Below are 19,236 nucleotides of genomic sequence, written 5' to 3'. Positions count from 1 at the left end.
AAATTCATTTAACTTATCGATGTTTACCTTGGACTGTTCACTAGAGCCATGGCAGTGTCCCAATAGTGTGGCCAACAATTTTCCAAACTTCTCAACATGGCTACCAAAACAACTTTGTTCATCCATAGCATGGTTTGTGAACGCGCTCTCTTCATTCACCGTGGACGCACGAGAGAATCCACCCAAGATTGCTTTGATTGGAGGAATCTGTGAAAAGCAAATGCATGGAGGCAATAACCATAACTTCTCTCCAACCCATTGTTGTGACCGATCTGGTCGGAAAATAATGGAGGGTTACAACGGATTTGACCTTAAACGATGGCTTTATTCCGCCTCAACGACTCGTGGTCTTTAACAACTACAATCAGGCGTTACATGCACCACTGATGGGGAATCTGGGTCCTAATACAATACATCATACACTATAGCTACACCCATAACAATAAAAGTAAATTCTAGAGGCAATAACCATAACTTCTCTCCGACCAAAACAAGCAAATAAATGCCTTATGAAGGAAGCAGAAGTTTAGATGATCGATTTGTAAGCAATCAAAGATATGACATACAGTATTCCGAATCGAAAAAGCGATGCAAGCGAAATGTGCTTTGTTCCCAAGAAATATTTTCGAAAGCTCGAAGGAAATTTTGAGCAAGGAAACTTCGAGGCCTTTCAAAGCGAAGTTTCCTTGAATATCAACTAAAGAACGAGATCATTGTCTATGAAAGAAAAAGTTTGCAGGAGCATTTCTCCTCTGACCGACGCTCGTGATTTCGCTTCGGACTCGCAAAAAATCTCTGTGCTATATATGTGATCTACCGGTCACGTAACACTCTGTAGGCTTATTACCTTACTCGGAAAGTGAGAATGACTGTAGAAGAAACTAGTTCTTTTACCACTTTACTAACCCTAGCGCACTGGCTGATCAGAATGTTACGTGTTGTGATATTGTTATGAAGTACTCCAAGTTCCTGTAGTTCTTCTAATGCACCTAAGACGTCACAGGCTACTGTACAAATTGACTCGAAGTCAATGACAGTTCCTTTCTCACAAATGAAATCTTCCAGGGTTGAACTTGACACAAAGTCGTAACATATCAGGCTTTCGGAAAAAAAAGAAAAGACATCATTCAAAATCCTTTATATTACTTGAAACCAAATGTATGGAGATTTAAATATGTTTGATTATAGAGCACTCATTCATTTATGACTCACAAACTTTTTCCTTGTAGAGCATCAATCTTCGTTTTGCCGTGCTCAATATTCAGGTCGTTAGCTGAGGAAAAAATACCACAGAAAACTCCAGAGTTACAATAAAATACATACCTATGAAGTAAGAAAAAAACCTCCAAAGCGCAAATCCCACCCCCAATTTTCTCCTAGTTGATTCTCTAATAGCAACAAAAGGGAAAAAACATCTTTATGTTGCAGAGAGCTGTGAGGTAATCTGGCATTTTTAAATATTGTGAGAAAAGTGGAGATGGTAATTCTAACAACTGGTAGTTATATTATAAAGGTAAGGTTCACTTACTTTTGGAGTGCCACCGATATTGTAACACATTGGACTGAGGCTTCTTGTCACAAGAAAAGTGCTGTACTATAGCCACTTCCCGAGTCCACTCCTCCTTCATTCCTTTTCCAAAGTACTTTAGCAACACAATATTGAAAGCACCTCCTACCTCACACCAAGCAGTAACATAGCCCTGTAGAGGCGAGAAGTGAAATGGTACATATAATCATTGGTACACGTCATACATGGAAATGGTAAATAGTGACAATGGGAGTACTACTTGTCAAATGTTTGTAAGACACGCAAAATCCTTGCATAAACTTGGTTGATAGGAAATTAATCAGAGCAAGATTTATTAACTTTTTCAGAAAAGTTCAAGAAATTGGCATGAGAAAGGTCTTTTCTAGAGAATCTTTAAAATATGAGACAAAAACGATGTATTCGTCAAAGAAGCCTTGCTCGATTCAAAGACTCTCCATCGATCGAGGGAAATGTTTCTCGGCTCCCACAGGGAGTAAGTGCCAACCAAAGACAAATACGAAACACAAGATTGGTTCTGTTTAGGCTCTTCTTCCATCTTAAGTGGAAATACGGCCAACACAGTGGGAGATTAAGTCTCTTAACTTGATCGTCTCTGGTCTGTAGCCATAAAAGTGTCATTTTGATTTTCACGGAGAAGTACTTACTGTGGATTGTTTTCCAACAGTATCATCCTTGAAGATATTTACTTCTTCAATAAGCTTCAGATTAGCTTGCACAACAACAATCTCGGGCTGCGGCTTTTTCATTTCCCTCACTTTTGGCTTGGGGCTGGAAATGGAAAGGACTTTTGAAAGCAACGTTTTTCCAGACATGTTCGAGGCGTTGGACGATCGATCTTCAAAAGAAAAAGAATAGGGTACTGTCCATGAATAAAGTTACGCTTTAAGATAGAAGAATGAAAAGGATCTTATGGTAACTGGGACACAACGTCATTCATACTGTGAGTTTCAAAACAAGCGTTGTGCCTAATCAATTACTAAATCAACTAGTCTAGTTAGGTCGCCTCTGATGCATCATGGGGTGATTGTTATTAGCCTTCAATTGAAACCGCTTCCTGGCGGTTTTGTCCCACGTTTGTGTTATGTTTTCTCTTAATTTCCTATCTTTGCAGCAATTTGTTGTTCGAGAAGACGATGGGAAATAGTACTCTTAAACTACAGCCGAACAAGATCATTTCTATGTCTTCTTTGAACAATTTAGATGAGTAAAGCATGCAGAATCTGATCACTAAATTATTCTTTAACAGATTTACCCACCTTCAGTACGTCTGTTCAGAGTCTTCATAACAAAACCAGTGACATTTTTCCCCTTATGGCTTAAGCTGCGTTTTGCTCTATCGGTGGAAAACGTGTAAAGGATTGGATTAAGGGAGGAATTGAGAGGAAGAACAAACACTGCAATCCACACGTAGGCAATTTTGTCTGGATCATTGAAATTTCCTGTCAGTGACAAAATGCTGATAATTATTATGGGCATCCAGCAGCAGAAGTCTGTCATCACTATGAAAACAAGTCTCTTTGCCATAGCAGATTCTCTGTTTAAATTCGTCGATCGAACAGCGTGGGTTACACGTTTCACCGTCAGAAACATCGAGAGGTACGCCACCAGGATAAAGGTGAAAGAAATGAAATTCATCCCGATGAAAAAGGAGGTGGAGTATTCCCAACCGGCTGGGGTTCCTTCAGATAGCTGAAGCGGAAGGCAAACCGCTGAACGACTGTAGAAACCAAAATCACCGCTTTTGTCATAAAAATAGTTCAGTCCAGTGATTGGAATCACGGAGATGACTATTCCAAATACCCACACTCCAGTGCAGGTAAATACGGCGGATTTGTACGTCAGGCGACGGAATTTGAACGGGAAGACGATGCAAATGAATCTGTCCATTGTGATGATTGTTAGAATTAGTACAGATACCTCACTGGACAGCATCGAGAGAACTCCAATTATTCGACAACCCCAACCAGACCTCCATTCATGGTCGTGCTTAAAATATTCTCCTTGCCACCTTGCGTCCATAATTGCAATTGCCAACAGATAAACACCCATGAACATGTCGGCAAGCGCTAGATTTTTCAGCAAGAACGAGTGGACCCTGTTCTCTTCTGTATCAACTATCCGCCATAGTATGACAAGCAGATTACCAAAGAAAGCAAGGATTCCCAGAATCCAGATGCAAGTTTGGAGAGTTTTATTTTTCATGAGGTCATCGCAACTTGAGAATTCATTGACTGGGGATTCGCAATCCACTCCTCCAATTGACTTCTTGGCGTAGCAACATAGTATGAAGTGATCCAGTTTCCTGTTAGAATTGTAAAGAGGGAAACTTTGCTTTAATTCCTGTCATTATTCCACATCGATGTCCTGGACAAAACCAATTGCAAGCAATTTAGACTGACGAGGATTGTTAAACAAATGACTCACAAATATCGCAGGTTCTTGAGGTCATTGAACGCATCTGGGGGTACTTTCAGGGTAAGTTCGTTTTTATCCAGGTACCTGAATTTATGAACGAAAAAAGTCAAGAAGAACACTTTCCACCCTGTCCATTACCAAATTTACTGATGCATATGACATTTCTATCAAACTGACTTAGGCTATTATTTATCCATTCAAAAGCGAATTTGTTCATTTCTACTTTTGATCAAATCAATTCTTTTTCCCAAATAATTTTATCCTCGACCTTTTTTAATGATTGAGTTTAAAAATCGTTTCAAGAAAGTATTCATCAACTGCAATAAATCCTTAAAAATACGACTAGGGGCATTTTCCTTTCAAATAAGCTTTAAATTTCGAATTCACAGTTCTTCGAAAGAAAATCATTAACTGACTGATCAAATGCTAACAACGTCTTACAGCAAAGTGCAAACCCTAAGTAGGTAAGTAAGTAATTCACTTTTGCTCAGCAAAGTCAAACACTTACAGATACTCAAGCGACTGCAACCCTTGAAAAGTTTCCTTAGAAACAGTCCTCAGTCTGTTTGTGCTGAGATTTCTGGTGAGTTGTAAGTTGGTAAGATAAGAATAATTAAAAAGAAGCAAGTGTTTTACCAGCGCTTACAACAAAGATAACAACACAAATACTAAAGACCACGACAGCAACAAATTAGAAAAAAAAATTAATGACAAATGCACAAATTAACTCTCAGGTTTTGGACTCTAAGTATGACATTAAAATGCACTCACAAAAGTTTAAGTTTAAGAAGATCTTTGAACATCCCATTTGATACTTCTTTGAGCTTGTTATCTTGTAGGTACCTACAAAGAAACAAGAATGAAACAAACAAACAAAAGAGCAAGATGTTTCTGCTGACTTAGCTTAAGACCAGCACTCTAATAGCCAATCATATATTGCATTGATCGCATTAAGCTTTTTCGATCAAATTTAAAATCAGTTTGTATTGGCTTTATTGAAAACTGAGCGTCTAAGTCTGATCTGAGTGACCTGAGAACCACTCAAATGTACTTACAAATGAGTCATGTTGCTTTTATTCCTAAAAGCACCATATTCCAACCGCTCGATTTGGTTAGAGCGAAGACTCCTGTAACAAAACCAAGAGAAAATATGATTTGGCTGATTATTATAGACTTATAACTATAATATAACAACAAAAACTAATTGGTCTAAAAATGAGTACATACAAAATTTCCAAATTCGAAAGTCCATCGAGCATCTCGCTGAATACAACCCGAAGAAGGTTCCTTCCTAAGTCACTGAAAGAAAGTAGTCAATCCCTTTTATTCACTTAAAAAGAGGTAGATAACTTAATTCTCCCTTACCCGTATTCTCTCTCGAAAATGTTTTTTTCGATCTGAACACATTTGTGTCTTGTAAAGAACGCATAAGAAGTACGAGAATGACATTATTTACACGAAATACTCACAGTACACGTAAATTGGATAATCCTTTGAGGGCCCCAACAGGAAGAGCTCGAAGAAAATTAAAATTAAGTCTCCTGCGACAAATAAGTGAATATATCGATTGTTATAAAATGTATTTTGTGTATCCACGTGATCATCGACGTTTCTCTAGAATCGAGGGCGGAAAAGTTACTCAGTCACTTTGAAAATAATAACTACTTAATGCTTACAGTGTCTTAACGAATGTCAAATTTTGAAAGCTGTCCTCATCCACGTGAAGCAGGGTGTTGAAGCTCACATCACTGACGAAGAGAAAGAAAGAATTGACAACTTTTTTCAAAACAGTGACACAACAGCTTTAAGCTCAGATCAAAGGGATTGAGTTTTAAAAAGAGAAATTTTTTTTTCGTCTTTGTCCAGAAAGTACAGAGACAACGAAAGCTCCTTTCGCCCGAAAACTGTTAGTCAAGGCGTTGTTTAAGGAAATCATATGGTTGTCTTAGCCACTATCTTGATTACTGATCGAAAAATTTTCAATATTCATACAGTCTCTGCAACAAAGTATTGTCCAATCTCAAAAAAAAAAATGTTACATGTTTACTTACATATATTCCAATTTCAAGAGGTTTGCAAAGTCCTCCTCGCGTAATTGGGAGATCCGGTTTTGGCCAAAAAACCTTTTTAAACAAGTAGCAAGAATATCGGTTACTTGGAGAAACACGAGGAAGGAACTGTTAATTTTATTTTTGGAAAAGAGAAGATGATAAAACGAAAAGTGAGGGTTAAAGAACCCCAAATGTTACATACACTGCTCCGACGTTTGTTGGAAGATCATTCGGTACACTCAGTAAATCTTCTCCTCTCACCAGGATCCTCTTGTCTATTTCTCCACCAAACTCTTCACATCTGCAGCTTGATGGGCATTCTTAGACAGATTGCAAGACACAAGCTCATTGGTTTTGATCGATAAGCACTAGTGATTTAAGATCATCGTTTGCAAGTTAGAAACCGGAGTTAAGCACCGGCCTAATGGGCCACTAGGCTCGTAAACAGACTTTACCTTTTTTGCAAGTTAAAACGAAAACAAGCACCAAGACGCTTGTAGTTCTGGGACAAAAGCCTGAACAAAGACTCAATTAGGTAGCTATTTTTCGAATTAGCTTTGCACAGAAAACGGTACTTACCTAACAAGAAATCTGGTAGTACCCGACAATAAGTCTAATTGATAAATTCACTCGTTAAAACTGCTACAGTCTTACAAAACGTAAGCCCAAACTCATATGGAAAAAATATCTCAAGGATCTTTGTGTACCTTGCTGGAGTGAACAGGACGACTCTAAATCTTCGTTAGCTGAAAAATTGAAAAGTAAATGGCAACATGAAATTATAGCGTGACATATTCATGTAATTACTATATCTTCTTTTTTCAATCAGAACTCTGAAAGAGGGAGAGACCTTAAAAAAATGGTTGATTGCGGGGAAAATTCAATGAGATATAGTGCTTCATACCCGCCGTGGAGTTATAGAAAATCTTGAATCTTGCTGTGTATGAATTGGCAGCGCAACGCAGAGCAATCCTGAGATGATTTGACGAAGAAACCACAATAGGAGGATACAAATAACCGCAGAATCGACCAATCATAGGAGCAGACGTTTCGCTTCCATCAAAAATTTGAAGACTGCAGCCGTCGCACGTGGGATGGTCTGGAAGACGAAAATCTTGGAACTCCAAGCGAATTTTGTTATTGCGCGGAACGGTAATGTACCACGTGCAAGCGATATCATAGGGAACCATGCCGGAATAGGTCGGCGAAAAGATATATCCTGATGGATTGGTTAAGTCCTCATTGCAAGCTGTAAAATAGAAATATATAGAGAGATAGTGTATACTTTACATAAACAGACAGAACAACACAGAATAAAGAAAAAGATCGAACAGATAAAACAGCAAAACCTAGATAAATAAACAGCATAGCAAAGAGTCGATAAGTGTAATAAATCGAATTTTCTGAAGAGTAGCTACAAAGGCAAGTCACGAAGGGCTATTACTTTCTTGAAGAAAGTGATATCTAACATATCAAATGAATGCTTAACTTTGTTCCAAAGGAAATATAAGGGAGGTGATCCTCAGAAAACGTTTAAAAAAGTGATGCAGTCTTCCGTTCTTTGATATTTAAAGCTGATTTTATCGGCCGCTATAAAAACTATAACAAATCATTTAACAGAGAATCATAATGTGGTAACATTGCAAGGCAAGACACGTATAAGCGAGTTACCCTGTTTTGCGGACAGTGGCCTTAGTTTGCAATTAAGTCCTTCTTCGACATATATTCCTGTTACAGCGATCAAGTCTTTCTTCCTGGTTTTTTGTCCTTTAATCAAAATCTAAAGGAGGAAACGAAATTCGTTTATATGCCTTCAGGTATTGCAGCACTAGAAGAGCAGAACAAAGTTTCGAATCTTATTAGCAATATCATCAGCTGACCAGAAGGAACTAATAGCCTACATCGTTTATTTTGGTACCAATGTAGAAGTAAGTTCCACAGTTTTGATATTACCTTAAACTTCGAAGTAGAGGTCAGCGGTACTTGACCATAAACCCAGTTCCGGCCTGTGTTGCGTTTCCAAGTCCAGATTGGTATTTCACTATAACTTTCCATTTTCTGGAAAATTGTCAACATTTTCTTTCGAGACCCCCGTAGCATGTAGCGAAACCTCAAGCATCTGCTTTTCCCGTCACTTGATCTTTTGTACGTCGGGCTCACAAGAACAGCAGTTCCATTTGGCTTGGAAATGACGGTATCTACCACAAGCCTGTCACCTGGCGGTCATACAAATACTATGTTTAGAAATTGGCGCGTTGATAAAGTAAAGAGATTACTACCAAAACAAAAACCACAACAAAATTTTTTTCTTAACGTTTGGCCTGCAACGATAACAATAATGATGTTTATCAAGGTATGCCTTACGTTTATCATCGTTGCAAGTTGGAAGCGATCGTACTTCCACTTCTCCAATCAGCCCATTTGTAACTTTTCCCCAGTCCATTGCGTTGCCAATCACCTCTCCACAACCGTATGACATGCGCAGTATCTCGTTTTCCGTGACCAATAGACTCCAAATATTAAAGCCACTTAGTCTACCAATTACAGCAGATGCATTTCCACTCTTATTTCTAAACCCAATCGTCACGACTCCTGGTTTCGAAATAAAAGCATTCTTTTTCAGGGTGACTTCGTTTAGACGGCTTAAAATATGCAAATTATGTGAAAGTGACTGAGGTATTTGATCGTAAAGCGTCTTTCTTATTACAGGCCATCCACGCTCTATCTGCAAACTATAGTGGTCGCTATTATCAGACCTAACTCGAGATAGTTCACCTTTAGGCTTAGTTTGTCTACTAAGCTTGAATATCTTTTAGCATCAATTCCTGCGTTGAACCTGTTCACATCCAAGTACAATTCAGAGACAGATCACCATCTGCCAAAACATGAGATCCCCACCCCCACCCCTCTTTTCTCCAGAAAAAAAAGGTTCATACCCTTATTCGGCTTCTGAAGTAGAGGCGTCCAGAAGTCATTTAACTTGAAATTTCTATAACCATCCTTGAAAACTACAAGCTGTCTCACTTTCCCATCCCAGGAGACACACACGTGATGCCAGGTGGAGTCCATCACGTCCATTGAATGCTCGCTGTGCAGAAAGAACGAAATACACTGTTCATACTCACTTTAATACAACTCTCCTTTTTTTCCACTTGATTTCTTAGTCTTATTCAAGTAAAGAATTTCTTTAAGTGGAAAATCTTTAGCTTTTGCAAAGCTATGATTTATCTTGATTTTGACTGGTTGCAACATTTGGTAACTGGCTGACGCCATTTCTTAAGCTTTAAATGAAGCAACAGAGAGAGAGAGAGAGAGAGAGAGAGAGAGAGAGAGAGAGAGAGAGAGAGAGAAGAGAGAGAGAGAGAGAGAGAGAGAGAGAGAGAGAGAGAGAGAGAGAGAGAGAGAGATGTCTCAATGGACGAGCCACGGTTCTAGGCAGTTAACTTGGCAACAATTGATCATTTTAAGGATTCATCTTTGTCAAGGTAATTACGAAGGTGGTGAGTTAAACACTGACAAGAAAAAACCCTACACCTATTCCTCTTGAATACCTTCTCTTGCCACCGCTTTGAAGGGAAAATGTGTCTCCATAATAGATTTCGAAAACTAGAGCCTCGTTTTCTTCGGCTGATCCCGCAGTTTTATATTCCATAAAGAAGCCTCTATCAGCGGTTTTCAACCAAAAGCAAATGGTGAAACAGCATTCATCCAATACTACATCTGAAACTGATATGTAACCATACTCGCTGTCAGGAAGATGAGCCTCGAAGTTGTTGTCGTCACTGAGACCTAAAACGGAAAAAGCAAAGACGAAAACAGATTAATTCTTATTGTAACTTCATTATTATCCTTTCTTCAATATCCGCTACAAATGCTCAGATATATTTTTTTTTTATTTTGATCAGAACAAACGACATAAAATATAAAATTCTTATCAACGTTTTGAAAATGTAATCACGTACCTTTGTAGACCTCAAGATCCTTTTGTTTGATTCTTTTCCAACCATATACGTTTTTCCATCCACACCAGTCTACTGATTTGTCACAGGGACGGTCGTCTAAAAGGGTGGAAGGTTTTTTTTTTCTTAAACACACATATCAAGAACAAGACACCTTGAAATATCAAATCCTCTTACTAGAAAAATCCAGTGTTGAACGAAAATGCTTGATCGTTTAGCCATAGCCAGTACTAAAAAAAATCTCTTTTAAGGTTCTTCCTTGGAAGCCTCAATATCAATTCCAAGACCTACTTAACTAAAAAATTTTAAGAGTCGCTTTGCATCCTTTTTTATTTCGAGGTTGCAAGGTATTGTGCGCTTCCTAGACCAAACCTAACTAATTGGAATTCGACCGGGAACTGAATGAAAGTTTTTTAGAAAGGTGACACATCCTGCAATTACCTTGACATCCATAAAGTTCTACTCGCATCGATATGTGACTATGCCATTCAACTGGCCGAAAACGGATGAAAGGTGCTGTGATGGGCGGGACAAGCTCATTATAAACAACGGTGTGTTGGTCAACGTTCCCATCAAAAACCTACAGATTTACAATCGTATGAATAATGTCTCAGTTGAAAATTTCGATAATCATAAGAACTAGGGTTCAAGCCGGGTAATATTTTAGTATATCGCTTTGTTGTCAAACATCTTTGCCATCCGAAATCTAAAGTAATCTTACCTCTTTCAACATATCCAGTTTTTATTTTTCCATTTTAACCTATCTTGGCAATTCCTTTTTGTAATCAATATGCCAAAGTGCTGCGAAACTTAACACTGGTTATAGGGCATAATATCTACAGGCTGTAAAGTTCATTGAAAAAAGCATGGCAAAGAAGCTAATCTTAAGATGAATAAAGAAAATTTGAAAGGGAAACTGAAGTTAACATATTTGTGAACACATAAACGTCACCTTATGTGCAGTTTTCGTTTGTTCTTTGTAATATTGAAAATTTACGCCATCTTTACTGTACTGCAGCTTGTATTTCGTCACCCACTGGCTGGCATCAGGTCTTCCTTGAGTGGCTACGCGGGTCACATTGATGTTCTGACTTCGCAGATCAATCTCAAGCCATTGGCTGTAGTTGTTCGAAGCAGCGGACCAGGATCCTCCTTTACTCTTGGTGGCCTTGGAGCCGAGTCTTCCCTGCATAGCGGCATGAGCATCGTTCAGTTGTGAAGAGGAAGTTATTTGTTTGTCAGATATTGCACCACTGCCCACACCGAGAGGATTAGTACATTCTGAGGGTTTTAAGAAATCGATGAAAGTTTACGGTTAAAAATACAACGCGTACCTTCAAATTCCAGGGTGAAAAAGAAAACAAACAAACTAACAAAAAAGCGGGCAGGTACTGTTGTTAAAGAACCTGTGACGTAATCTCGACCGGTAGTTCCAAAAGTTGACAGCAAGCGAGTTAAAGCAAAAAATGAAAGTGCGCAGTAAGAGTTGTGATAGATGGAACAGTGACGAAAAAGGGGGGGGGGGGGGGGGCTGAAATCTGAAATAATGCGAAAATGATGCAATATGTGAATTCCATTGGTGTATACTAATCACATGTTCTTTGCATTTTTGATTAGTTCAAGGATTTGAAACTCAATTCTTCGTTTACCTTGACATCCATATACCCCTACCCTCATGGCTATGTGGCCAAACCAGTGTTGTGGTTGAAAGCGGATAAAACGTGCGTGGATTGGTGGGTTTAGTTCATGAAAAACGATGGTGTCTCGATCAGAATTTCCAACAAAATCCTAAGTTAAAAAAGTAGAAGAACCGTTAATGGTTTATAAGTGTTCAGCGTTGCAATTGCTTAAATACGTTGAAATCTCTCATTTGGATAATTCTTCCGAAAGGATACAGTTTCCGAAGGTAAGTCACCAGCTTCCTCTTCCTCTCGTGACTATTGATTCTTATGAGCACGAATATTCACTACCATGAAATAGAGCATGTTCTGATTTCGGATTTTTTAGGCACATTATTTGGTTTTTATAATGCAGTTTAATAATAATGATAATGATGTCAGTTTCTATATCGCATTTCCATGCAATGTTCTAATACGCTTTACAACACTGTGCGGGGGACTTTTTCCAGACTGCCAGCTGCATTTTACAATTAATAAAGAAGAAATTCTACAGATGCCCCCTCCCCCTAATTCCCAATAAACAGGCCAGACCACCTCATAGTAATCTCGTTCTATAACGTCCCCTGCCCAACCAAATTAACTGACAGATGCAGGAGACGGGACCTCCGGCTTTACGTCCTTTTCTTCGTCCCGAGAAAACGAAGCAATGTGAGTGAAGCGTCTTGCTTAAGGACACAACGTCAAGCCCCAGCCAGGACTTGAACCCGGACCGTCTGAACTAGAGTCCAGCGCACTGACCACTGGACTACTCACGCCTCACAGGTTACTGTGATATCCGCGAGGAAATCACCACTTTGTTTGATTTTGCTCTGTCTTTTTTTTGTTTTGTTTTGTTTTTTTTTTGCAATTTTGGGTCTTTGAATAAGAATTAAGGTTGAAAGTTAAGCATTTACGAATGAAATACCAGAGATTGCTGTAGATCCAGCCGGTTATCATATTACCTTATCTGAAAATTTTCCCAGTTCCCTGTAGTATTGAAATTTTTCTCCATCATTGCCATACTGTAACTTGTATTTTGTCACCCAGTGGCTGTCATCATACCTTCCTTGCGTTGCAACTCGCATTACTCTGGTATAATGGCTTCCTAGATCCACTTGCAACCATTGATGTAAATCATTTTTCTCTGCTGACCAAGATCCAGCCTTTTCTGCAGTCATTGGTGCACGGTGTAGCCTAGCTAGGATTGCAATCTGAGAGCTATGTCTTTCCGTAGAGGCACTGATTTGTCCATCTGATATTATACCGTCCTGCATACCGAGAGCTCCTCGACATTCGGATACATTCATAGAAACTATAGAGAGTAAATACAAGTGAGGATCATTTCAAGGAATAGTTACTATATCTAATCGCGTCAGCTAGTACCCTTCGGCTGCATATCAGGCAGATTCGGTTGAACGATAATTCGTATTTTGGAGAAACGCATTCAGGCCAAGTTTCGTGAGGTAAGGCCAAACAAAGTTGATGTGCAAGCACAGTTCATCGATGAGGTAGGATCGATGATGTGTCTACCGAGCCCACATTTATCCCAAAACCCAGTGTTACAACTTGCCATACTGACTGTGTCCACTAGTCAGTCTACATTGTGCTATATATATAGCGCTCTTCGAATAATTTTGTCGTTCGCTATTTCGTCACGACATCTTCTTATCTTAAGTCCAAGCTGCGTTCCTCACCTTTATTACTATATTTGAGGCATCCATAGAGCTCCACCCTCATTGATATATGCTTATGCCAAGATTGTGGGAGAAAGCGGACATAACGAGCTCTGATTGGTGGGTTTAAGTCATTATGAACAACAGTATTGCTGTCGCTGTTTCCACTAAAATTCTAAATGGAGGGAACGTAAATTTGTTTGTTTAAATATCTATCATTGTAAAATAACACACGGTTACATGTCCGTGAAAAAAACTAAAACAAAACAAAACAAAAAAAATCGTATTACCTTTGCCTCTGATTTTCCTAGTTCCTTGAAGAAAGTAAAGTTCTCTCCATCATCACAGAACTGCAGCATGTAATGTGTTACCCACTGCCAGTTCCTGCGCCAGCCGCTACGTCCTTGTGTCGCCACTCCGGTTACTGTAACGAATAGACTTCGAAGATCAATTTGGAGCCATTGGCTTTGATCAACTATCCCAGATGACCAAGCCGATGCTTTCCACAATTCTCCTTCATAGTCCAGCCTTCCTTGCGATGCGACATGGTCACGATCCAGTTGGGAAGAAGCACTCAACTGTGCATCAGGAATAGCTCTATTTTTTAAGCCAAGATCCGTTTGACATTCTTTTTGGTTTATTGAAAATGGAATTGAATAGAGCAAATTAATATCCCAAAACAAAATCTATACTCAAGAAGGAAATAACGAAAGTGAGCAAATGTATGCAAAGGGTAAAAGGTTTTTTGAGTAAAAAGACCTGTATCGGATGCAGACATTGTAAGAAATGGAGAGTCCTGTTTTAAGAAGAATTAACTTCACGTACCATCTGAACAGCCATACAATTCCATTCTCAAAGATATCCAGTTGTGCCAAGTTAAGGGTTGCAGGCGAATATAGCGGGCTTTGATGGCTGGGTTAAGTTTATGATGAACAATGGTGTCACGGTCCATATTTCCAGTAAATTCCTAAAGAAGAAGGACATAAAGTAACATTGTTGATTAGATAATAGTGGGCTGCTCGAAAATACAGAGAATCCCTTAACACGAGAACCAGTGGTAAGGCTTATAGCAGATCAAAATATTACATTCGTCAAAACGTTTCAATTTTTTAATGAGAGGACCAAAAGACCATGAACACCGGTGATAATAACTACCAACTGGCTATTGATTGCTCGTTAACTAAATAGCTGATATAGAGTTTAACGCTTGACCTTTAAGATGGACAATGACATCATCAGCAGATACAAAACGAAAATTACATGAAATTGATTATTGTTTGCCAGACCATGCCTGTACAATAAATATATAATTAATTGCTTTTATATTCACTTTGTCCAAGACTTCCCCTTTTTCCTTGAAGTACTGGAAGCTCTCTCCATTGTTTCCGTAAAGCAGTTTGTAACTGGTTACCCACTCATCGTGCTCTTGCCTGCCTTGCGTTGCAACACCTGTGATTTTAACGTAATGACTTCCCAGATCAACTTGGAACCATTCCCTTGTATTCCTTTTGCCGGCTGACCATCCTCCCTGTTTTTTTCGTGCGGCTTCAAAGCATAATCTTCCCTGGTCTGCGGTAGAATATCCATCCCATTGTGAAGAAGCAAGAATTTGTCCATTCGAAATTGCACCGTCTTCCATTCCCAGGGCTTCATTACACTCTAGTTAGAATAAATCAGATTAATCTAGGAAAAATACCCTATTTATGCTACTTATTATTATTAATCCTTATCAATGAATTACTTTTTAAAATTAACTACTAGTTTTAGGGTAAGCTGTTGTCTTAGTCACCGAGATTTCGTTCACGTGCACGACGGTCACCCAAACAACTATCCTTGAGGCCTAAAACATTTCTTCAGACCAGTAAATAACAGTCTTATAAGACATCAGATGCTTTAAAAACTCCCTTGACAACAGAGATATCATTACTTCCACTATAATTTGAAAAGACACAAAGTCCAACATTGTTTTTCCTGTTTTTTTTTTTTTTTTTTTTGCCAAGTGATACCGAATTTTCCCCATTTAAAAGCGTTTGCGTAGGGAAAAAAGGAATAAAGAAGGAATAGGATTATTTAGGATTAAGTATTATTTACCTTATAATACTCGGTTACATTTTTATAATAGCTTAGTGCTGCCTATATTTGATTATGCTGATTTAGTCTGGGGTGACAAGGACAATGTCACACTAATGAAGGAATTGCAAATTCTGCAAAACAGCTAAGTTGATATTAGATAGATCACTTCACTCCTCATTCACTGATGCATTAACAGTCTTGAGATGGCTAAATCTTGAAGAACGTAGGAAATTTCATCGACGTGTATATGCATACAAGTCTACTAATGGCGAATTTAATCATTCTTTGAACATTGTAAGAAAGAGTGATATGCACTCCTACAATACGCGCAATAACGATACTATAAAGCTCCCCAAAATCAAATACAATTGGGGAAAGCATCGTTCGCGGTATCACTGTTTCAAAGACTTTAATGATTTAGAGAGAAGTGTAAGAAACTCAGTAAGTTTGCCAAGTTTTAAGAAGTGTCTTTTTTCTGCTTTTAATAATAAAGTATTTTTTTTAATTAATTTTTGCAGTGTATATGTTGTAATCATTTTTATATTTCGATTTTAGCTCAAATTTCTATATTTTAATTGTATTTTATATAATACACAACTAGTATTTAGGACCTCTATGTAAACCACTATTGTGATGGAGCTTCCCAATAAAAGATTGTTATTATTATAACAGAACAAAATTTCTGTAAGTAATTGACTTGCCTTTCACATCCTGATACAGTTCAACTCTCATTGAGGCTGCTTCATGCCAAGCCACAGGCCGAAAGCGGATGTAACATGCTTTGATTGGTGGAATAAGCTCGTGAAAAACTACAGCATCCTGGTCAGCGTTTCCAGCAAAGCGCTTTATTAACAAAACATTACGTTATGATAATTGTTGCGTTGTAAATATCAATAATTGGTTCCGCGATGTTAATTAACTTACATCTATTAAGCCCCAAAATAATCACTCGGAGAGATATTACACCGAGCTGATGTTCGTCATAAAAAAAGGCCTTATCAGGGATTTTTATGTAAGGAAAGGTGATTTTAAAAAGTCATGTCTGAAAACAGATAAGCGATTGATCTTGAAGAAATACGCCATTTATTTTTCACGAGCATGTGGAACTGTCTCCGAGAAACACACATTTGACAAATGAATTACATATTACTCTATTTCACAAGCGAAACCTAAAATCAGTAAATGTCTTGCAGAATTTTGCTTACTGAAAAAAGACCTTTTGAATTGTCCCTGAAGTCTTTGATTGAGGTCTAAATACATTTCTCGTGTACCTTTGCTTTGGTTTGTCTTGGTTCTCTGTAGTATTTGAAGCTTACTCCACCGTTGCTGTACTGCAGCAGATATTCCGTTACCCACTGAGCGAAAGGTCCGTTTCTCCCTTGTGTCGCAACACCTGTAACTCTTGTGTTCTTAATATTCAGATCAACCTGAAGCCATGGACTTGAGTCCTTTAAACCAGCGGACCAGGATCCTGCTCTACCTGGGGTTGCTTGAAAGTGAAGTCTTCCTTGGATGGGAGCGTGAAGCTCATCAAGTTGTGAGGATGAGGTGATCTTCTTGTCAAGGATCACACCGTTTTCCATTCCAAGAGGTTTATGCTGTTGCAAATCTAAACATTGCACGGATGAGGAACGATAAAAAACAAAGGTTACAAGTAGGCCCTTGTAAGATGTATTTAGCTACTTTTTCTTTCAAATCAGTAGAAATAAATTCAATATACTTAAGCGCAATGCAAGTTGACTCTGTATCATTCCCCATGGAATGTTTAAATGAAAATTCTTGTTTGCAGTTATACAGGGCAGTAGTACGTCGTAATACAAACGTGGTTTCTCTATCAGCTCTGCTTTTTAGTCGCAAGCCTTTTAATAAACATAAAATACCTCCAATAATGTGGTACAAAGAGGGTGGGCCAGACAATAAGGAAGCCGTCACTGTTTTGTGACATATAGCGTTTACATTGCCATCATTCGAAACACAACAAGCCGAACAATATACACTTGAATTTAGGACAGGAATCGTGATAGAGACTTACCATTCCTTGGGTTGGGAATTCGTTCACAAGAATCTTTAGAAAAGGAGACTTGTCGGAGAAACAGAACCTTCCATTTATTGGTTCCCACTATTTCGATCTACGTAGTAATATGGGATAGCGTCATCATTAATAGCAGATTAGTAACCCTTGAGTGTGATGTTTAAATTTTAACTGAAAAGCTTCTTCAAATTCTTCATCAAATCAATCTGAGATAAAGTGATTAACAGGAAACTTAGAAAGCCTATTAAATATCTGAGGTAACAAAACGGGTGTACTTTTTAAGTACCTGAGCATCTGTACAATTTCCCGGTAACGGTGTTTGGGTGTATGTTGCTCCAGCTGTAGTCTCGTCCGTGAAGAACAGCAAAGTCGTTTGTTTTGATGTTAACATCTTTAGTAGCACCGTTAAGGACGCTCCATACCCGTCATTGCCTCCGATGAAATACCAAAAATGTAAACATTTCCATTCTCTGGTATTTATGTTCGGAGGAGAAAAGAGAGAATGACCCACCTCATATGCTCCACGGCCAAGAAAAATAAAGGAACCACCTTATAAAAGATAGTTATAGAAACGAATAATCAAAATCCATAAATTGTTAAAGACATGCAATGACTGTTCAGCGAATAAATTTCTCCATCAGTAGCCAAAGTCTGGGGGAAAATTAAACCTCTTTCAGTTTGAATTTTTCTTTTTTTCTTCGATTTTTCGATAAAGCAATCGGACATTTTGTTCGTAACGCATTCAACCAGGCATCCATTCAGATAGGCTGTCAACGCCCTTCAACCTTTAACTCGTCAGTGGTACAACTTACGAGTAGCACGAAACTGAGAACATCACTCAGTATGAACGATCTTCAGTTGAGTTTCGTTAATAATTCAGGGCTGGTGAGCAGTGTTATACTTCAATAATTACAAAAAAAATAACTTATAGTGCGCCCTGTAATCAGTCTAAAAAACTGAACAGTTTTACGACTCGCAAAGAAAGTGCGCTCATAGCTATCTATGGCAATTTCTCAATCCTAGCGCACCTTTTGAAAGGGTCCACTTTCCTTTAGCCTCCCAGTCGCATGTGTCTTCTTTGAAATCACAGTTCAGACTCTCTAAAGAACAAAGAGACCGGAAGATGTATTTATGAAAATGTTCCCTATGAATTTTATCTTTTCACCGTGCAACGACCTAGTGCGTATGTATCTCTTCTCCAACTTTCTCTTCCAATTTGGCCTTTCTATTGCACTCGCACTACAAAATGTCCAACGAGGTTAGTGGAAAAACTTGAGTCTTCATTTGGGTCTAATGATTAGTTTTTGCAAGGATTTATCTCAAAAACCGTAAAAATCAAAATCACGGAACGGCACATGAAAATCATAAATTTGCTTTTATATCTAAACTTCATATTAACAAAAATTGCTCAAATGTCAAATAAGATATCTGAAACACGTAATCGTTTCAAAACATGTGTCATTTTTCCAACAAAATAAACATTCATAAACCACTGGGTGATGGATAACTAACTTTGTTAGAGATGTTATTTTACTTACTCTGTGTAATAATTGTCTGGCAGTTTCCATCTAGCAATGTCAGATCATCCAGAGCTATATCACCGCTGCTTCCACCGCCAACTGTTCCTTCAATTATAAACTTGTGGAAAACAATGATGATGACGATACCAATAAAGATAATAATAATGATGATGATGACGACACCAATAAAGATCATAATAATGATGACGAGAAAAGTGATAATGATAATGATAATATAGAATAGTTGTGAGGAACAAAAAAAGGGTTTTGCAGTCGTAACTACTTTGTATTACTAAGTGCAAGAAA

At 38.3% G+C, this 19,236-nt stretch overlaps 1 protein-coding gene across 2 annotated transcripts in view; it reads right to left on the bottom strand.

Moving 5' to 3' along the window:
• Window positions 1–19,236, bottom strand: part of LOC111343650 (uncharacterized) — a 42,051-nt gene that overhangs the window by 1,694 nt on the left and 21,121 nt on the right. The window contains exons 33-69 of one of the 2 annotated variants that reach the window (XM_088759179.1): window positions 18,949–19,048; window positions 18,439–18,510; window positions 17,697–17,959; window positions 17,411–17,507; window positions 16,650–16,987; window positions 16,080–16,221; window positions 14,636–14,964; window positions 14,131–14,272; window positions 13,596–13,933; window positions 13,327–13,480; window positions 12,595–12,944; window positions 11,624–11,762; window positions 10,927–11,255; window positions 10,416–10,554; window positions 9,978–10,073; window positions 9,567–9,804; window positions 8,952–9,103; window positions 8,380–8,607; window positions 7,969–8,231; window positions 7,687–7,795; window positions 6,920–7,264; window positions 6,723–6,761; window positions 6,218–6,335; window positions 6,016–6,087; window positions 5,641–5,712; window positions 5,434–5,505; window positions 5,192–5,263; window positions 5,020–5,091; window positions 4,736–4,807; window positions 4,473–4,544; window positions 3,974–4,048; window positions 2,806–3,851; window positions 2,194–2,384; window positions 1,529–1,700; window positions 1,213–1,273; window positions 895–1,099; window positions 28–207 (exon numbers count right to left, since the gene is read on the bottom strand). In XM_088759179.1, coding sequence (XP_088615305.1) covers window positions 28–207; window positions 895–1,099; window positions 1,213–1,273; window positions 1,529–1,700; window positions 2,194–2,384; window positions 2,806–3,851; window positions 3,974–4,048; window positions 4,473–4,544; window positions 4,736–4,807; window positions 5,020–5,091; window positions 5,192–5,263; window positions 5,434–5,505; window positions 5,641–5,712; window positions 6,016–6,087; window positions 6,218–6,335; window positions 6,723–6,761; window positions 6,920–7,264; window positions 7,687–7,795; window positions 7,969–8,231; window positions 8,380–8,607; window positions 8,952–9,103; window positions 9,567–9,804; window positions 9,978–10,073; window positions 10,416–10,554; window positions 10,927–11,255; window positions 11,624–11,762; window positions 12,595–12,944; window positions 13,327–13,480; window positions 13,596–13,933; window positions 14,131–14,272; window positions 14,636–14,964; window positions 16,080–16,221; window positions 16,650–16,987; window positions 17,411–17,507; window positions 17,697–17,959; window positions 18,439–18,510; window positions 18,949–19,048 — 6,954 coding nt within the window. The remainder of the gene's footprint in view (window positions 1–27; window positions 208–894; window positions 1,100–1,212; window positions 1,274–1,528; window positions 1,701–2,193; window positions 2,385–2,805; window positions 3,852–3,973; window positions 4,049–4,472; window positions 4,545–4,735; window positions 4,808–5,019; window positions 5,092–5,191; window positions 5,264–5,433; window positions 5,506–5,640; window positions 5,713–6,015; window positions 6,088–6,217; window positions 6,336–6,722; window positions 6,762–6,919; window positions 7,265–7,686; window positions 7,796–7,968; window positions 8,232–8,379; window positions 8,608–8,951; window positions 9,104–9,566; window positions 9,805–9,977; window positions 10,074–10,415; window positions 10,555–10,926; window positions 11,256–11,623; window positions 11,763–12,594; window positions 12,945–13,326; window positions 13,481–13,595; window positions 13,934–14,130; window positions 14,273–14,635; window positions 14,965–16,079; window positions 16,222–16,649; window positions 16,988–17,410; window positions 17,508–17,696; window positions 17,960–18,438; window positions 18,511–18,948; window positions 19,049–19,236) is intronic. The other variant, XM_022950832.2, reaches the window with a different exon arrangement.

Source organism: Stylophora pistillata, chromosome 4, assembly GCF_964205215.1.
Source record: "Stylophora pistillata chromosome 4, jaStyPist1.2, whole genome shotgun sequence".
Classification (NCBI taxonomy): Eukaryota; Metazoa; Cnidaria; class Anthozoa; order Scleractinia; family Pocilloporidae; genus Stylophora; species Stylophora pistillata.
Note: the sequence above shows the minus strand (reverse complement) of the source record. Positions and strands in the feature narration are given on the sequence as shown.